Genomic DNA, 15940 nt, shown 5'->3' on the forward strand with positions numbered 1-15940 from the left:
GAGTCGGCACATCCCTGTTTCCGCAGTCCCCACCGAGCCGGAGGGACCCTGTGGAGAGGGGAAAGTGGCCCAGCAGCGGCGCAGACACAGCGGAGCCGTGTGGCCCCAGCCCGGCCGGGACCGGAGGTGCCACAGGCCCAGGTGCAGCGGGCGAGGGAACCCAGGAGCGCTGAAGTGCCGGCTCCAGCGGCGGCTCCTTGCAGGGCCCAGCACACTTCCTTCCTCCTGGCCGGCCCCGGCTTATCGGCCAGGCAGGGTGAGGGGTGACCCTGCTCTCCCCTTCCCAGGCCTTCCGCTCCCTGCAGCCCTGGGAAAGCTCCCGGCCACGCTTCCACCACACCCTAGAGCAGGCAGGTGCTGCTCAGAGCTCTGCAGGGCAGCAGGGTGATGCTGGCATAGGGGGTACCCTGTGCACCCCCCAGTCTGCTCCTGCACTCTTGGGGCCTCTGGAGGCTGCATGAGGATGCAGCTCCTACCACCCAAAGCCAGGGAGGATGCAGTGCCAGCCTCAAACCAAGGGACACAGCAGGCTGGGGAGTGGGGTCCTGACTCAGGGTAGGGTCCTGCAGCCCACGGCAGAGCCCAAGTCCTTCTCCACGGAACACTGGAGGCTGGTGAAATCACATCTGGAGTCTAGACTCAGTGACTCGGTGGGCTGGGCCTGGCGGCCGCGCTGTACCCAGACCCTGCTGCACACTGTTTGCTTAGCTGGAGGTATTTAATTGGAATTAAAGTGGCCCCTCTTGTTTTTGCGGACAGGGCTGTTGGAAAAGGAGCTGTAAGTCATAGAAAACATCTGTAGGAGCCTGCGAAGGGTCATTAGATGGCAGAATGCGAGGCGCCACTTTTAGTGCTCGCAGCCGGCGCAGGGAATAATGGTTCAATACGGCTTTTGTGGAGGAGCTGCCAAGCCAGCAAACACTTTCTATTTATTCTGGCAGTGGGCATGGCCGAAGGGATGCAGGATCCTCCACATGTGGGCCTCCAGGAGGGGTAGGGAGGACACTGCCAGTGCTGCAGGACACAGGGCAGCTGGTCCCAGTGGAAGCTGCGGTGGATGCTGGAGCTGCCCCTGCCTGCAGCCCCTCCAGCCCCCATGCCTGCACCAGCATTCTCTGCCCATCCCAGCCCTAAAGGGTGCAGGATTGTGCCTGGCTCCCTGCAAGGATGGGGGACAATCCATACTGTCTTCACCCTGCTCCAGGGCTGGGTTTGAGGTTACCCACTCCTACCCCTCCCATTCCTGCTCCTCCAGGCCATGGGGCGTTAGCCTCCACTTACTGAGCACCCCAGCAGCTGAGGCAGAGCACATTCCCATCCTGTGGGGTTCCTACATCCCAATCCCTGATCAGCCACCCTTCTCTGGGGCCAGATCCCAGCTCAAACTCACACAGGGCTCAGTGGCTCCGGCCCTAAATCTGGGTATTGCAGAGCAGGGGCCAGGCTGGGGGAAGGCCCAGTGCCAGAGAAGTGGGAGGGGGAAGGGGACGGTCACTTGGTCACTTGGAAACAGCCAGACAATAGCCACCAGCTCCAGTGGGAGAAGGCGGGTGAGCTGATGCCAATCCCAGTGCTGGCTGAGCAGGGGCATGGCCACACCAGCACTCCTTCCTTCAATATGGTTTAATATGAGAGAAAGCAAATGCACAATACAAAATTTAAAAACCGGCATACATCGATACCCCACCTGGGTGGCTGCTCCGACACACACAACACGATGCTCTTGCACAATTGTTTCGTCGTCTGTCACTTGCAAAGGGTCTTGAAGGGCCCCAGCCCAGCAGCACCGGGCACGGCCCACGGGCAAGGTCACTTCTCCTTCTTGGAGGCTTCTGTTGGCTCTTCTTTGGAAGCCCCTGCTGCCTCCTTGGGGGTTGAGCTCTCCTCGTAGCTGGGGACAAGAGGGACATGAGTGGGGCCAGCTATTCCCTGGGGACAGAGCCCTGTGCCACATGGGGACAGCCCAGCCTGTGGCCTCAGCTTCTGCCCTGCTGCTGTTGAGGACAAGGTGGGCTCCAGCCATCAGCACCCAGCACAGGAAGCCCCATGGGGCAGAGCCCAGGCAGGGAGATGAGGGATGTGTTCCCCCCAGACATCTCCAAGGGTAGGGTGGACCCAGCCAGGGGCCAGCTCTGTGCCCAGGATCTGTCCTTGCTCCCAAGAGCACTATTGGATATCCTGGATAGCACATGCTTTCCTTGGCTGAGCACTGGTGCCAGTGGGGCCGGTTAACAGGGGAACTGCAGCAAGACCAACAGCAGTGTTCCCTCCCAGGGTCTCACTCCTCTGGCTGCAAACCCCCTCCAGCAGTGGCCCCAGGGCTCTGGCTAAGGAAATGGGAATGCTGCTCCAAGCAGAAAGGACAAGGTCTGGGATATCAAATCTTCTTGCCCTTCCCAGACTTCTCTCTCAGAATGGGAGAGAAGCAGACCCACAGCAGCACAGCAACAGCTCCAGCCTCTGCCCACAGAGTGAGGAGAGCTGGGAATAGGGAGAGCTTGGGCCAGGGAGAGCCAGGACCTGTCCCTACCTGGCCAGAGCAACAGACAAGGGGCCCTGGTGGCAGTGCTACATGGCACTGGGGCTCTGCTGCCGGCGTCGGCGGGGACAGGACAGTTTCTGCTGCATGGAATCAGCCAGGCTGGCCGGCGAGCCAGACACCGTGGGGAAGTGGGTAAGTCTTGGTGTGTGAGGCAAGATTTCAGCAGAAGATTCATAGCTGCAGGAGAGAGAGGAAGCAGGAAGGGAAAGACAAGGACAGAAAGGAGGGGGGGGGAGGAGAGAGAGAAAAAGCAGAAGAGTTTTGGAGTGAGAGCACCGAGAATGCACCGCCCTGTGCAGCCCCTTCACCTGCTTGCACCCACTGGCCTCTCCTTGCCTGCAGACTCCAGGACAGGGCTGCAGCATGGAAAAGTGAGCACTGAAACTCAGGGATAAGACAGCTCCCACTGACATAAGCAGAGCCAGGCAGCCAGAACCTAGGGAGAGCAAGCCTGGGCAGTGGGGAGGTGGCAGTGGAGCAGCCCAGGGGCTGGGCAGGTGACAGAGGGATGCAGCAGACCCTGTCCTGCCGCTCAAGGACAGTGTGCCCACAGCAGATGTGGGGAGCAGGATGGGTTCCCAGTGCTGAGGGCGTTTCCTGCCTAGCCTAGGGAGGTTTGGCAAGGCTGAGAGCCATGGAGCTGATCCCAATGTCACCGACCTCTGCTCCACTAGCACACCTTCCCTGGGTCTGCAGCACAGTTCTGCTCACTCCCACCCTGCCGGCAGACCCTCACTGCTGTGAGACACCATGTGCAGACAGAGACCACAGGAACTGACAGCTCTAGGGAGGATCAGGGCACAGCAAAGCATCACAACAGAGCAACCTACACCTGGTGGGATTCCTGCGGTGGGAGCCACTGCCCTCCGGGCATTGGTCCCTCCACATCCCACTTCCTCTGCCTGCAACTGGAGCAACTTCAAGGGAGGTCTGGCCCCCTGGGGCCATCAAGTTTGCAACCTTCCAGCATCCTGCTCTTGCCCTGGCAACACTTTGCTGCTGGAGCAGCTTGTGCTACTGCTCTGGGAGGGCACTAGCCCCTGGCTGCCAGGCTCCCTGCGCTCCTTGCTGCCCAGTGGGCCCGGCCTCACAGCTCATCTCTCCCCAGTTTCCTGGCAGGAGCTGCTGCTGCTGTCAGCTGGTGAGTCAGAGCACTGGGGAAAGCGGCTGCAGGATCCCAGGTGCACAGGAAGGACGATCCCAGGACACTCAGTGCCTGCAGCAGCGATTGTCAGAAGCAAACATCAAAGGAGGGGCAGGTGCGGCAGGGCTGGGGACGGCCCAGCTGAGAGCCAGAGCCGCTGGGAACATGCATACCTGCATCTCCCAGGGGAGGGGAGGGGAGGGGAGGGAGGAGGGAGGACAGCTGGCTTCCCGTTGCGCCCAGTTTCCCTCTGAGGAGGCTGGGAGCTCAGGAACGCTCCCCAGGCTGGGGCACTGGGGAGGCTGGAGGGTACACTGCCCTGCTTTAGGATGTTCCCTTCCTCCTCTGCATCAACCATCATTACTGTGCTGAGCCACCACCAAGTCTCGAGCATGACAGAGAAACAGCTCTCAGGCAGGAGGCCAGAGCTGCCCACTGACAGCCTGGACAGGCTCCAAGAACAGCTGAGCACAACAGCCCAGTCCCCCCTCCTCTGTACCCACAGTCTCTGGGGCAGGAAGACTACTAAAAACCAGGAGATTCTGCCCAATTGGGGAGGTTGGGATGTGCTCCAAGCAGCCTTGGCAGCTCTCACAGCCGGCTCTGGCTCCGTATCTCCCCACCCACAGGCCCTGGGACACAATGACCAAGTATCTCCACACCAGGTGTGCAGTCCCACCCTCCCCTGCCTGCCAGCTCATGGGAAGAGTCTGTCACTGGGGCGTAAGGCAATCCCAGGTGCTGCCTGCTGGTAGCACAGCACAGCTCCCACCCAGCTCCCGGGAGGCGGCTGGAGCCAGGCCCGGCATGTACAAACACAGCTCAGCTCCCTCCACCCACGCACGTGCCGGTGCACACCCAGAGCATGCCCAGATGAACCCGTCCCTCCAGCTGTGCCCAGGCGTGGGAACATCTGCACGCTTCATGGGCTCCAGCGCCGCCGGCAAAACAGCTCCACGGCCAGCTGAGGCTCACCTGAACATTTCGGTTACTTCTCCCTTTGCCAAGGCCACCAGAAGCGGGAATCCAATGCAGGCAGGGACCAGGTACAGCAGTGCAGGCTGTGGGGAAGGAAAACAACAGTTAAACCAAACCACAATCACCCTGAGGGAGGAGTGCAAGGTGAGCTCATGGCCTTGTCCCCTCTGCACCCATGATCCTGCATTCCTTTGGCTACACAGGGAGTTAACACCCCAAAAAGCAGCTCCAAGAGCTAAGTTAGAGCTGCAGCAGCATGAAGCTAGATTGAATATTAGGAGGAAATTCTTTCCCGTGAGGGTGGTGAGATCCTGGCACAAGATGCCCAGAGAAGCTGTGGATGTTCAATCCCTGGAAGTGTTCAAGGCCAGGTTGGAACAGGGCGTGGAGCAGACTGGTCTAGTGGTTGGTGTCTCTGCCCATGGCAGGGGAGTTAGAACAAGATGGTCTCTGAGGTCCCTTCCCAGACCATTCCGAGATTCTGTGAAAATCCTTGTTGTAAGGTCCCAGTGGGCTGTGAACACACTGAGAGCCCCACAATGTATGGGCTCCCAGAGCCCCCTGCAGCACAGCCCTGGTGCTCAGGGCAGCTTGGTTAAAGAGCCAAAAACCACAGGGCCCCTGGCTGAGAGGCTGCTGTTGGAAACAAGGAGCCTTGCCCCAAGCAGGCCTCTGCTCCAGCTGGGCACAGGAGCTTTGGGAAGGGAAAGGCACGGGCAAGCACTGGAAAATCAAAGCCAAGAGAAGGAATAAATCTACTTTTTCCTGGCAGGATGCAGGAACTTTGTGGCCAAGCTGGCCTGACCCACTTGGATGTGCATCCACAGGAGGCAGCAGGGTGGAGCTCACCTGGGCATGCTTGAAGATGTGCATGATGAATATGGTGAGGCCCAGCCCAAAGATGTAGGCCACAAAGCTGGTGTAGAAATACGTGTGCGTGTTCTTCTTCAGGCTGTAGGGAAAGGGAAGAGCTCAATGACCTCTGGTCTGGAATGCCAGTGACCAAAATGGAATTGGCCTGGTACTCTTAGCCATCTCCCACCACAATGGAGTGTGCAGAGCAATGCTCTGCCTGTGCCGCTCCTGGTGTTGTGGGAGCAGTGTGGGACTGAAGGCAGTAATACCCAGGAGAGGGGCTGGAGAAGGGAAGAAGGCAGGTGATACTGCTGCTGGATGGCAACTGGGAAGGGAGGAATTAGGGCTAGGACCCAGGGAGAAGGTCCCATTGTCTTGGTGGGGCCTGTCCCTGGCTCTCAGCAGTTACTATTTTATCCCAGGGCAGGCTGCAGGAACTGGGATTCCCAGCAGGTGCAGACAGGATGTGGGTGGTAACACCTGGAAGAGCTGGCACAGACCAGAGGGTCTGTGCAAGAGCAGTGGGAGTGGGGCCACACCACTACAGTCACAGAGCACCCTGTTCCCCAGAGCCTTTCAGTTTGGGGCAACTGCTGCAGCCCAGCTGTAGGTGCAGCTTCCCTGTGTGGGAAGGAGCTGCTTCCTCCAACATCAGCGGCAACCTGGAGGCAGCCAGCACTGCCAGGCACCCATTTGCATCCACGCGAGCATTCTCAGGTGCCAGCACCTCCTGCTCTTTCCCACACTGTCACTGCTTCCTCTCACTGCCCTCCACTCCTTGGTTCCAGGGAGCTGGTGAGGCTCCGTGGGGCTGCCATCTGCTGCTGCCCTAAGCCCCATCCCTCTGCTGCCCGCCCTTCCTATGCTTGAACTCCACCACTCGCCCCAGTGCTCAGGACGTACCCTGAGCCAGCCCCCTCTTCCAAGAGCTTTTCCTTGCACTGCCTGGTGTGTCTGCACATCCAGCTCCAGAAGGGAGCACACAACTGCACTCCTGGCTCCCCCTTCCCGTTTTTCCTTGACAAAAGCAGCTCAAATATGCTGCAAGATCCAACCTGCCAGAGACCCTTCCCTGCCGCCTGCTCACCTGATATCAAACCGCAGCAGCAAGGCAATGAAGATCCCTGCAGGGAGAAGGAAACAGTGAGGGGCTGGAAGTGGCACAGGAGGGACAGCGAGGGGCCAGAGGAGCAGGGCAGGGACAGCGAGGGGCAGGGCAGGCTGAGGGAGGCAGGGCAGGCCCCGCGGTGCTCGGTGCCGTGCTCGGGGTGACAGTGCCCTCTCGCGGCACGCGGCACCGGGACACTCGGGACCTGCGGGGACGCTCCCAACCCACCGGGACGCTCCCAACCCACCGGGACACCCGCGCGGGGCTGCGCCGGGCCAAGGGCAGAGCCAGGCGCCTGCTCGGCTCCCCGCAGCCCCCTCAAAGGAGACCCCAGTCCCGTCCTCCCCCTTCTGTCCTCACCCGGAATGACAATGTCTCCCAGTCCCAGCATGGCGAAGTTGTCGGCGTCCAGCCCCTTCTCCAGCAGGTCCTGAGGGAAAACCACTGCAGGAGCAGAGCGAGGCACAGTGAGGGGGAGTGTCCCCACTGAGCAGACCCCAGCCCCACCGGGCCTGGCAAACAGGGACCAGAGCCGGACAACCTGTCCCTGCCCTCAGCCCCCTCCTTCCCTGTAGCTTTCCTTGTTCTTTCTGGCACAATTCCAGAACAAGAAACCAGAGACCAAACTACAGCATGCTACACAGCAGCACCAGTTCAGCCCTCCTGCTGTTTTGGGGCTCTGTGGGGTTTTTGGTTTTTTTTTTTGTTTGTTTGGTTTGGTTGTTTTTTCTTTTTTAAATTTGGTATGGACTGTTTCTACAAGCAGGTGGAATTGCACACTCCAAAGGTGCAGAATGACCCAGACAGATCAGGGCACTGCAAACCATCCTTTTCCAGAGACCTGCCTTGGCTTGAGGCTGGCCAGTGACAGGGAGGAGGGGTCACTAGCAGGAAATGCTCCTGCACACATCCCAGCCTGAACCATCTCCCGAGGTGGAGGGTGCATGGGGCAGGGCTTGCAGCAAAAAGGACCCCAGCACACAGGGAAGATCTACTCACGTTTGATTGGGGCCTCAAATGATTTGGCAACTGTCACCATCACGTTGGTGCCAAAGACCTAGAACAGAAGGAGACCAAGGTGACCACAGCTGCACAGGAACACACACACACACAATGCTCAGCTACAGCCTCACCCCAGGGCTAGGAGTGGCTTCAGTGGCAGAAAAGAGCCACTGACCTGCCAAAATGTGGGCACAGGAGCCCTGCAAGCAAGCCCAGGGAGGAGGCATACGGTGGCACTGGGGGAGGTGGCTGCTTCATGGCTGTCCTGCTCTCAGAGCAGCATGGGGACAGCACTCCCATGGCAGAGCTGCTGCCCAACACCCAGCCCTGCACCTCCTCAGTTCAGCTTTAATCAGTCAGCTCCATGTAACATCCAATTGGAGGGCAGGAGCTTCCAGCAGGGACAGGGCAAGTGTCAGATCAGCTGCAGTTTGCTCTGAGGTCATTTACTTGCACGGCCCTATCAGCTGTAAATACTGGCAGCATTTGGGGGGTGGACTGTAAACACTGAGGGCAGCCACTCTGATCTCTGCACCTTTGCCATCTCTAAGCCTCCAGTCCAACAGGCACAAAAACAGGTGTTGGTTAGCACTGGGTGAGCAAGATCCTGGAGCTTTGGATTAAAGAGAAATCTTAAAGCATCAGACTAACTCCCATAAGGTGCAGCAAATTCTGAGCACTGCCATGGAGTGACAGGACATGACACTAGGATCAGGGAAAAGCATCATGTGTACCCCCAAACTATGTGGGGGCAACAGCATCAACCCACTGAGATCTCCTTCCTCCTTGAAACCCTCCTGGGATCTCACTGTGATTGAATCCATGCCAAGATCCAAGTGACCAGTTCCTGCAGGGGTCACAGTACCAGGGCCTCCACTTCAAGGCAGCCCTTCCCTAAGCCTTCAGCAATACTCTGATCCATGGGGAAGCCAAGGTGAGACACAGCCAGCAAGTGGAGAGCAGAGGGGTGCACTCAGTGTCCCCAAAGCACTGGGAAGACACTCACACACTAAGCAGGGCCTGAGGCACCAGGTGTACTAAGGCAGAAGGCTGAGTCCCCTCCAGCTGAGAGCTGCACAGGAAGTGGCCCACAGGCTAAAAAACCACAGAGCCCAGACTGTTAACGAGCCCGGGAAACAGAGGCACCACCAGCCAAGTACAAAACAACCCACAGTAGCCAGGCATAAATATGGAGGGATTACACAGGCAGCTGCAGAGCTGCTGGACAGACCTCAATGTATACAAGGCTCTCAGACATTTGGAAACATGGTGATTCAGAAGGTGAAGGCAGCAGGAAGGACTGGGGAATACGGACATTACAAGGAGAAACATTCTCTCATGCATGGAACAGAGCACACAACCACATTCCTGCCTTCCCTGCCCCCCCTTTCCTCAACAAAAGCAGATGAAATGCACTGCAAGAAATAAGGAAAACCTCAAAATGAAAAAGTTAGGGTGCAGCACTGGCTGAGGAAAAGGGGCTGGAGGCATTCCAGCTTCTGGTCCTCTGTGCAAGAGAACAGAAGGACACTAACAAAACCAGCAGATGACAGAGCCAAGGCACAGCTCATACAAGCAGGCTCAGTGTGCCCCAGAGCAGCCTCCAGCCCACCCAACAGCTGTCAGGCCTTGGGGAGACCGTAATGGGGAATACAGGACCAGATATGACACACACTGAGTACCCCACAATAGCTCTGATGAGGTCCCTGCCAGCCCTGGGCTCACTGAGTGAAAGAATTAAAGAAAACACACTTGATGAGCCACATTCTGCCACTGTGGATTCTGTCATCAACCCTGCCACACCCCTCTGGGCTGAGAAACCGAAAATTCTGACTTCAACTGTGTGTCCAGCCAGCATGGTGCCTCCAGAAAGGCAGAATGCCAGGCACACACTTCCACCAATGGCCTGCAGAATGCTCCTGCTTACCCAGAACACATCGTAGATGAAGAGGCCCCCAAGCAAGATGCAGCCCGTGCTGACGTTGTTCAGGTGCAGCAGCTCCACCCCGTTGAGGGAGAATGCCAGCCCGAAGAGATTGTTGGCAATCCAGTGCTGAGGAGGAGAAAAGGAGATCTGGGTCCTGCTGTACATGGAACCCCCACCCTGCACGGAAATGAGTCAGTGTCTGATCCAGCCCAGTCCCCAGCTGTGCCTCACTTACCTTTCTCAGCAGGTACCAGACCCCCACAACACTGCTCAAGGCCAGGCACACGAGATCCTTGGTGTCAAACTCATAATTCACTATTTCTGTAAGAAAACAGAGAAGTCAGATTTGGGGCAGGCCGGGCAGCTCCCCTTCCCATGCAGGGCTGAGATGAGTGATTCCACATCTGGGGAGCCCACAGCCCAGTGCTCACATCCCAAACAAGGGGACTGTACCCGTGGTGCACACGTGCAAACTGCCTGGGAATGAGCAGTGGGCTCTGCAAAGCTCAGACCTTCTCCTTCAGCCAGACTCTGCACATGGACAGCATCCACGGTCCTGCTGTCAATAAGGAAATTGGATTCAGGCACTGCCTAAGGCAGGGAGAGACAAATCTTCTCCTTCTTCCTGTGCCAGTTAACTCCTGGTGGTATCACCAGAAATACTCCCTTACCAGGAAAGCTACTACAGGGCAGGACTTATCAAAGCAGGATACTTATCAAAGCATCTTCTGCCAGTGCAAAGACCCAGATAAGGCAGCACAAACCAGTCAGGCCTATGCTTTCCAAGGGGCTTAAATAAAAGCTGTGCATTTAATGACAGCCACAGCTCCATCCCCACAGCACTCTGGGAGGTGTTTCTGGGGTCTCCCTGCCAGGCAGAGGCAGCGCAGAGTGCCAGCCCAGCTCTGCAGGGATACATGGGGCTCACAGTGGCTATGGAAGCTCAGTGGGGAGCAAGAGGCAAGCCTTTGAGAAGGTTGTTTCAATGGGCTGAGAGTAATAAGACCAAAAAAGAAAAAAAAAGAAAAAAAAGAAAAAAAAAAAAAAAAAAAAAAAAAAAAAAGGAACAATAAAGGCAGAAAACATTCAGGCTCCCCTGAAAGACTGGAAAGCCAACGTACCCTCCTTGCTCTCCCCGGAGCCCTGGGTGAAGAGGAGCTGGTACTGTTTGTTGGGGAAATTTGCAGGGAAGAATCTGTTCATCATGGGGCTGAAACGAGAGGTGTAGAGAAGGGCAGTTTGACAGAAACCTCACAAGCTGCCCAGCACCTCTGTGTTTAGGGGGCCCCACACCCCCTCCCAAGAGGGGAAACACCATCTGCTCCATCAGGGACTGGCAGGAGCCACAGCAACTCATCCTGCACAGAGATCTGATCTGGCTACACATGACAGTCCCCCAAATACTCCAGGCAAGAAAACAGAGCATCATCCACAAGAAAGGAGGACCCACCCCAGACCCCAGCAAATGCCCTATGCCCCCAGCAACCCTCTGGGTACCCAGCAGTGGCTGGGCCACCACTGACTGGCTCTGCTGCAGAGTCAGGAGCAGAGCAAAGCCCTTGCCCAGCACCAGTCTAGGGAAAGCATCTGGTCCCCAACACCACAGAGCTCATGAAACAGGAACCAGTTCAACTTTTTCAGTTACTGAAACAGCCTGAGCTTTCAACACCTCGTGCCACACACGGCCATGAGAGGCCAGGGACATTACCATGAGCTTCAGCTGCCTGGGTCACCCATCCCAGTAAGGGTGCTGAAGAGCTCTCCCCTCTGCAGGGCAGCAAGGACTGTGCCAAAAGGGGCTTGAGTTGGATATAAAGAAAAGGCTCTTCACCAGAGGGTGGCTGGGCACTGTTACAGACTCCCCAGGGAAGTGGTCATGGCCCTGAGCCTGCCAGATTTCAAGAAGTGTTTGGAAACCACTCTCAGGAACACGGTGGGATTTTTGGAGTTGTCCTGTGGAGGGTCAGAAGTTGGGATTCAATCCTTGCGGATCTCTTGCAACTCAAGATTCTGATTCTGTGATTTTGAGCCAGAGAATCTCCTTAGGGTGAGCTGGCTTTGTCCCAGTACTGGTGTATGGCTTCCCAGGACCCCCAGGGCTTTGGTTCCCACCACCAAGGAACAGCTCCTAATAGGTTGGGCAAATAACCCAAAGACCTGGCTCTGCTTCAGGGCAGTGGTGCTCTAAAAATCTCACCCAGTAAGGGTGCTGAAGAGCTCTCCCCTCTACAGGGCAGCAAGGACTCTGCCAAAAGGGGCTTAAGTTGGATATAAAGAAAAGGCTCAAAAATCTCAAAAATAAAATTAACTGCAGCTTTAGGTAGCCCTGCCCCAGTCACACCCATCCTTGTGCTGTACCTGATAGTGTGGGACAGGGCCAGGATCCCCAGCACAAAGAAATACATGGAAAGCAGAAGATTGATGTACTCTTGAGAGAATATCTGCAAGACAAAACCACAGAGGAGTTAGTAACCACAGCATCCTCCCCATCCTCATGCTCCTCTTGGCAGCTGCTGTGTCAGTGCTCCAGGGAAATAAGAAGAATAGCTAGAATAACCCAAATTCCTGCATGCTGAAGGAGAATATGTTGGAAATAGCCATGTGCTCAAAGAATAAGCACAATGGGCCCGTGAGCTGCTCAGGTCAAAAAATAACTCCAGTGCTGGAGAAAGGAGGCCAGAGCTTCCCCTGCAGAGCAGGGAGAGAGGCACCACTCCCAGGGGCTGCCCGGGCCCAGGGGAGCAGCAGCATCCCCTGCCCTAATTAAGCAGGGCATTATTAAAACTCCTGCCCTCCAAGTCACACGCTCCCTTACTGAATCACACTCCTACAAACCAGTGTGGAGGGATCCTGGGGCCCTCTGTGCCCTCCTGGAAGGGGGATGCTGGAATAGGAGAGCACAGGGCACACAGCCATTGGCAGAGAAGGGACTGAACTGCACCATTCCCAACTCTGCACCTTAACCCTCACCTCCTGGCCAGCCAGGAGCACCCTGGCACCTTGCAGGGATCCCAAAACAGCACAGCTTGGAAGCTGCCATGCCCACAGGACCACTCTGCAGCTCCCCAGACCCCTCTGGGAGCTCAGCCATGTGCCAGACCTGTATGGGCAGCCCAAGGTGCTTGAGGCCAAGACATCTTCTCCACACCACCTAAAGCACGAGCTGCTGAGAGCTTCCATCCATTTCTCAAGTCATCTGACTCTGCTGTGGGCTCTGAACGTCTAAAAGTCTCCACCTGATCACACAGGGGCTCCCCCAGGCCTGCAGCTGAAATGGCTCCAGGAGCACAGCATGGAGCACAACACAGAGCCAGCAGCATTTGCCCCTCAGAGACCCTGGCACCCTCTGGCTCCAGCCTGTGCCCTGCCAGCTTGGCCCACGGAGGCAGGAAGAGCTCAGGGCTATTTGCTCCTCGGCAGCTCTCCAGAAACAACCTGTGCACAAACAGGCTCTGATTTCCCCCAAGCTGTGACAATTCAGGCAAGAACTGACGTCCTCCTGCACGGTGACACCAAAGAGCTCGATCTGTGCGGCTTTCCACACCTTCTGTCCCAACACTAAGGGCCAAAAACAGAGTCACCCTGTTATGGGAGCTCCTGCCAGGCAGGAGGATGTCCTGCCCCAACTCCAGTGCCCCTCACTTACTTTAAAGAAGAGGTAGAGCCCCAGGAGGGTGCAACTGGCAACAATGGGAAAGCGAGCAGCGTCTCGGCTGGTAATGGTCTCTGGCATCTCTGAGGAGTTCTGGGGAGAGAAGGACAGAAGAGGAATGGATCAGCCCCTGCCCTGGCTTCACACCTGAACAAGGGGAGAACAGACACAACACGTAACACTCCACAGTGATTTTGGGAGGGACAAAACACCCACTGGCGCCTGCTATATCTGGAGGTGAGGCTGTGTCAGAGGCAGAGCCTGAGCTGGAAAACACAAACCTTGCACTTGTCCTTCCCAGGGCAGCCAAATTTTACTGCTTTTCTCCTCCTTGAGAAGGAAAAAATCCTTTTCTGGCGTTGCTCTGCTCTCCCCTGCCCACAGGGGAGCTGGGCTCCCTCACCGCTCACGCCCAGCCAGCCCCATCTGTGCCACCATCTGTGATCACCCCGTGCACGAGGCCTCTCTCTAGCCACCTTCTCATCCCTCACCTTGCTCTTGGGACACTTCTCGTGCTCAAAAGCCCCAGAGTTATAAACCCCTTCCAAGACATCTTTGCACCACCTCAACCAGCCCCTTTCAAGCCATTTCCCATGGGAGACCTTCGGCTTTCAGAGGAGGCAGAGGGCTGCCTGTTTTCTGCCTGTTCCCTGCCCGCTCCAGGCCCAGCTGGCTGCTGCTCAGAGATTTAATCTCACTCAGGCAAACACCTGCGGCCAGCACAGATCCAGGGCACCTCAAAAGCCCTCATGCAGCTTATCCTGGGCATGGCAGTTGTCACACTGTGCCCAAATTCCTGCTGCTCCCTGCAGAGTGAGGGATGAGAACCCCCACCCTGAACCATGGCTGGGCTTTGCTCACAGCCCCCCACTGCCTGGGCTGCCAGAAGCCCCCCAAGATCAGCTGAAGCCCCTGATATGAGGCTTAAGGGCACACAAGGAGATTTTAAAAATAGTAATAGATCAGACTGTGTAAACCAGTCCTTCCTCCTGAGCTACAGCAGCCCAGCTGTTGGGATTTAAGTCCTTGCTATGAAATGCAGAGAACAGCGAGAGGAATACCAGGGCAGAACAGGGTGTGCAGACAGGAGAGCAGCCCCGGACCAGCCCCAGTGCCGCGGGGCACAGCCACACACGAGTCCCCCCGCACAGCTCCTCCCGAGGAGGGACAAGGGACGCTTGTGTTTTGCAGCACTTGAATTTATCGGGGCGCTGAGGAGTGGCTGGAAAAGCCCCGGGGGAAAAGCCAACTCTCTCCCCGGGCTTCCCTGCGCCTCCAGACCCAGGGCCGGAGCCGGGGCCATGCAGCTGCCGGTCCTCCCGTGAACGGGGCACCCGGAGGGGACCCTTGGGGAGAGGCGAGGCCCATAGGCCCGGCTGCCCCGAGCCGCGGGGGTACCTTGCTCTTGGCGCAGCTGACGGAGCGCAGCGCCCCGAAGAAGATGGGCAGCAGCGCCATGAGGACGAGGCTGCCGTAGGCCAGCGCCATGCCCTCGGGGGTGGCGGGCGGGCGGGCGGGGGTCCCGGCCCCGGGCGCGGCCCCGGCGGCGCTGCCGTTGTGCGCCGCGGGCTCCTCCATGGCGGCGGCTCCCACCGCGGTCCGCACCGACACGTCCCCTTACCGAGCGGAAGTGCGTCACGCGTAGCGGCGCTGAAGCCGGCCCCGCCCCGGCGGCCCCGGTGCCCGGAGAAGGGCAGAGCCCCGGCCCGGCCCTCGCTGTGTGCAGGGCAGGGAACGCCCCAGGTGGGAAAGGCTCCCAGTTTGCCGCAGCCCCCCGGAGCACCGGCGGGCAGGCGGCAGCTCCTGGTGCCATCGCCCCGAGCAGGTCCGGGGCTCCTGCGCTGCCCGGGGTTTTCCTGCCCTTCACCCTTTCCACGGACCTGCACCCCTGTTCTTGAGGCTGCCCCTGACTGCTCCCAGCCCAGCCGTGAGCAAACAGCCCTTCTGTAAAATTCCCTATAAATGGCAGCAAATTCTGCCCACGCGCTGGACTGGGACCAGGCTCTGCTGGAAAATTGGCCAAAATGTGTGTTTTCCTCACAAATACACTGGCAGCTCGGCTGTGCCACCAAGCCTTCTCCTCCTCTTCCTCGCCAGGATGAAAGTGCTGAGGGGCAAAAATTGGTGAAGACCTGAGTACAGTGAAATGGTGCTGTCCCCAGTTTAGATCTGAGCCATGGGCAGGAGATGGGAGCACAGCAGGGATTAAAACATAAGTCTTTAATTTTCTTTAAAAAATGTCTTTTAAATTTTATATTTTAAATAAAAAGGATCTATTTCAGGAGCGGGGTGATTCATAGTTCCGTGTTTCAGGCGGAGGGCAGATGGGAAAGCCTCCTGGGAGCCCCTCTCTGCGGGCTTGGCCGCCTGCCCGGGATGCTGCCGTCTCCCTGCAGCTGCTGTTCCCAGAGCGGGGCAGCACAAGGCAGCGTGCCCACACATTCCCCCTGCATCCCAGCCTGGCACAACACAGCTTTCTGCCCCTTTCTGAATCCCAGCCTGGCTTGGGAATCCTCACAGAGGGCAGTGTCGCTGTGCAGAGCGAGATGGAGAAATCAAGGGCTGCTGTCCCATGGTTGCCACCGGGGCTGATGGCACCAGGGAGCCCTTGGGACAGGGGGAGACTGTGCTAGGGCTGCTGGGCACCCAGGGATGGATGGCACTGGGAGCGATGGCCACCCAGGGACAGACAGCACTGGAGCCAGGGGCCACCCAGAGGCTGATGGCACTGG

At 57.7% G+C, this 15940-nt stretch overlaps 1 protein-coding gene across 2 annotated transcripts; it reads right to left on the reverse strand.

Moving 5' to 3' along the window:
• Positions 1-1608: 1608 nt before the first annotated feature.
• Positions 1609-14811, reverse strand: HM13 (histocompatibility minor 13). 2 transcript variants are annotated; one of them, XM_036395895.2, is made up of 13 exons: positions 14607-14810; positions 13203-13301; positions 11915-11997; positions 10678-10766; positions 9792-9877; positions 9557-9682; positions 7627-7684; positions 6988-7071; positions 6607-6643; positions 5514-5616; positions 4662-4747; positions 2531-2719; positions 1609-1891 (listed from the first exon to the last, which is right to left on the reverse strand). In XM_036395895.2, exons 1-12 carry the CDS (start codon positions 14784-14786, stop codon positions 2569-2571), a joined length of 1182 nt encoding a protein of 393 aa, XP_036251788.1. In that variant the 5' UTR covers positions 14787-14810; the 3' UTR covers positions 1609-1891; positions 2531-2568. The 2 variants fall into 2 exon arrangements, with proteins under 2 accessions (XP_036251788.1, XP_036251789.1); XM_036395896.2 differs by lacking the exon at positions 2531-2719 and having other exon boundaries at positions 14607-14811.
• Between the last annotated feature and the right edge of the window lie 1129 nt (positions 14812-15940).

The sequence above is a fragment of the Molothrus ater genome, chromosome 17 (genome assembly GCF_012460135.2).
Source record: "Molothrus ater isolate BHLD 08-10-18 breed brown headed cowbird chromosome 17, BPBGC_Mater_1.1, whole genome shotgun sequence".
In the NCBI taxonomy this organism is placed as follows: Eukaryota; Metazoa; Chordata; class Aves; order Passeriformes; family Icteridae; genus Molothrus; species Molothrus ater.

What these genes read in the sequence shown, in the direction of transcription:
- HM13 (XM_036395895.2), bottom strand. Translation starts at nt 14,786, where the DNA reads ATGGAGGAGCCCGCGGCGCACAACGGCAGCGCCGCCGGGGCCGCGCCC. An exon ending in ACATCTTCAAGCATGCCCAG is followed by an intron (nt 4,748 to 5,513) that starts GTGAGCTCCACC and finishes CCTTCCCCACAG; the next exon opens with CCTGCACTGCTGTACCTGGT. An exon ending in GAAGTAACCGAAATGTTCAG is followed by an intron (nt 2,720 to 4,661) that starts GTGAGCCTCAGC and finishes TCTCTCCTGCAG; the next exon opens with CTATGAATCTTCTGCTGAAA.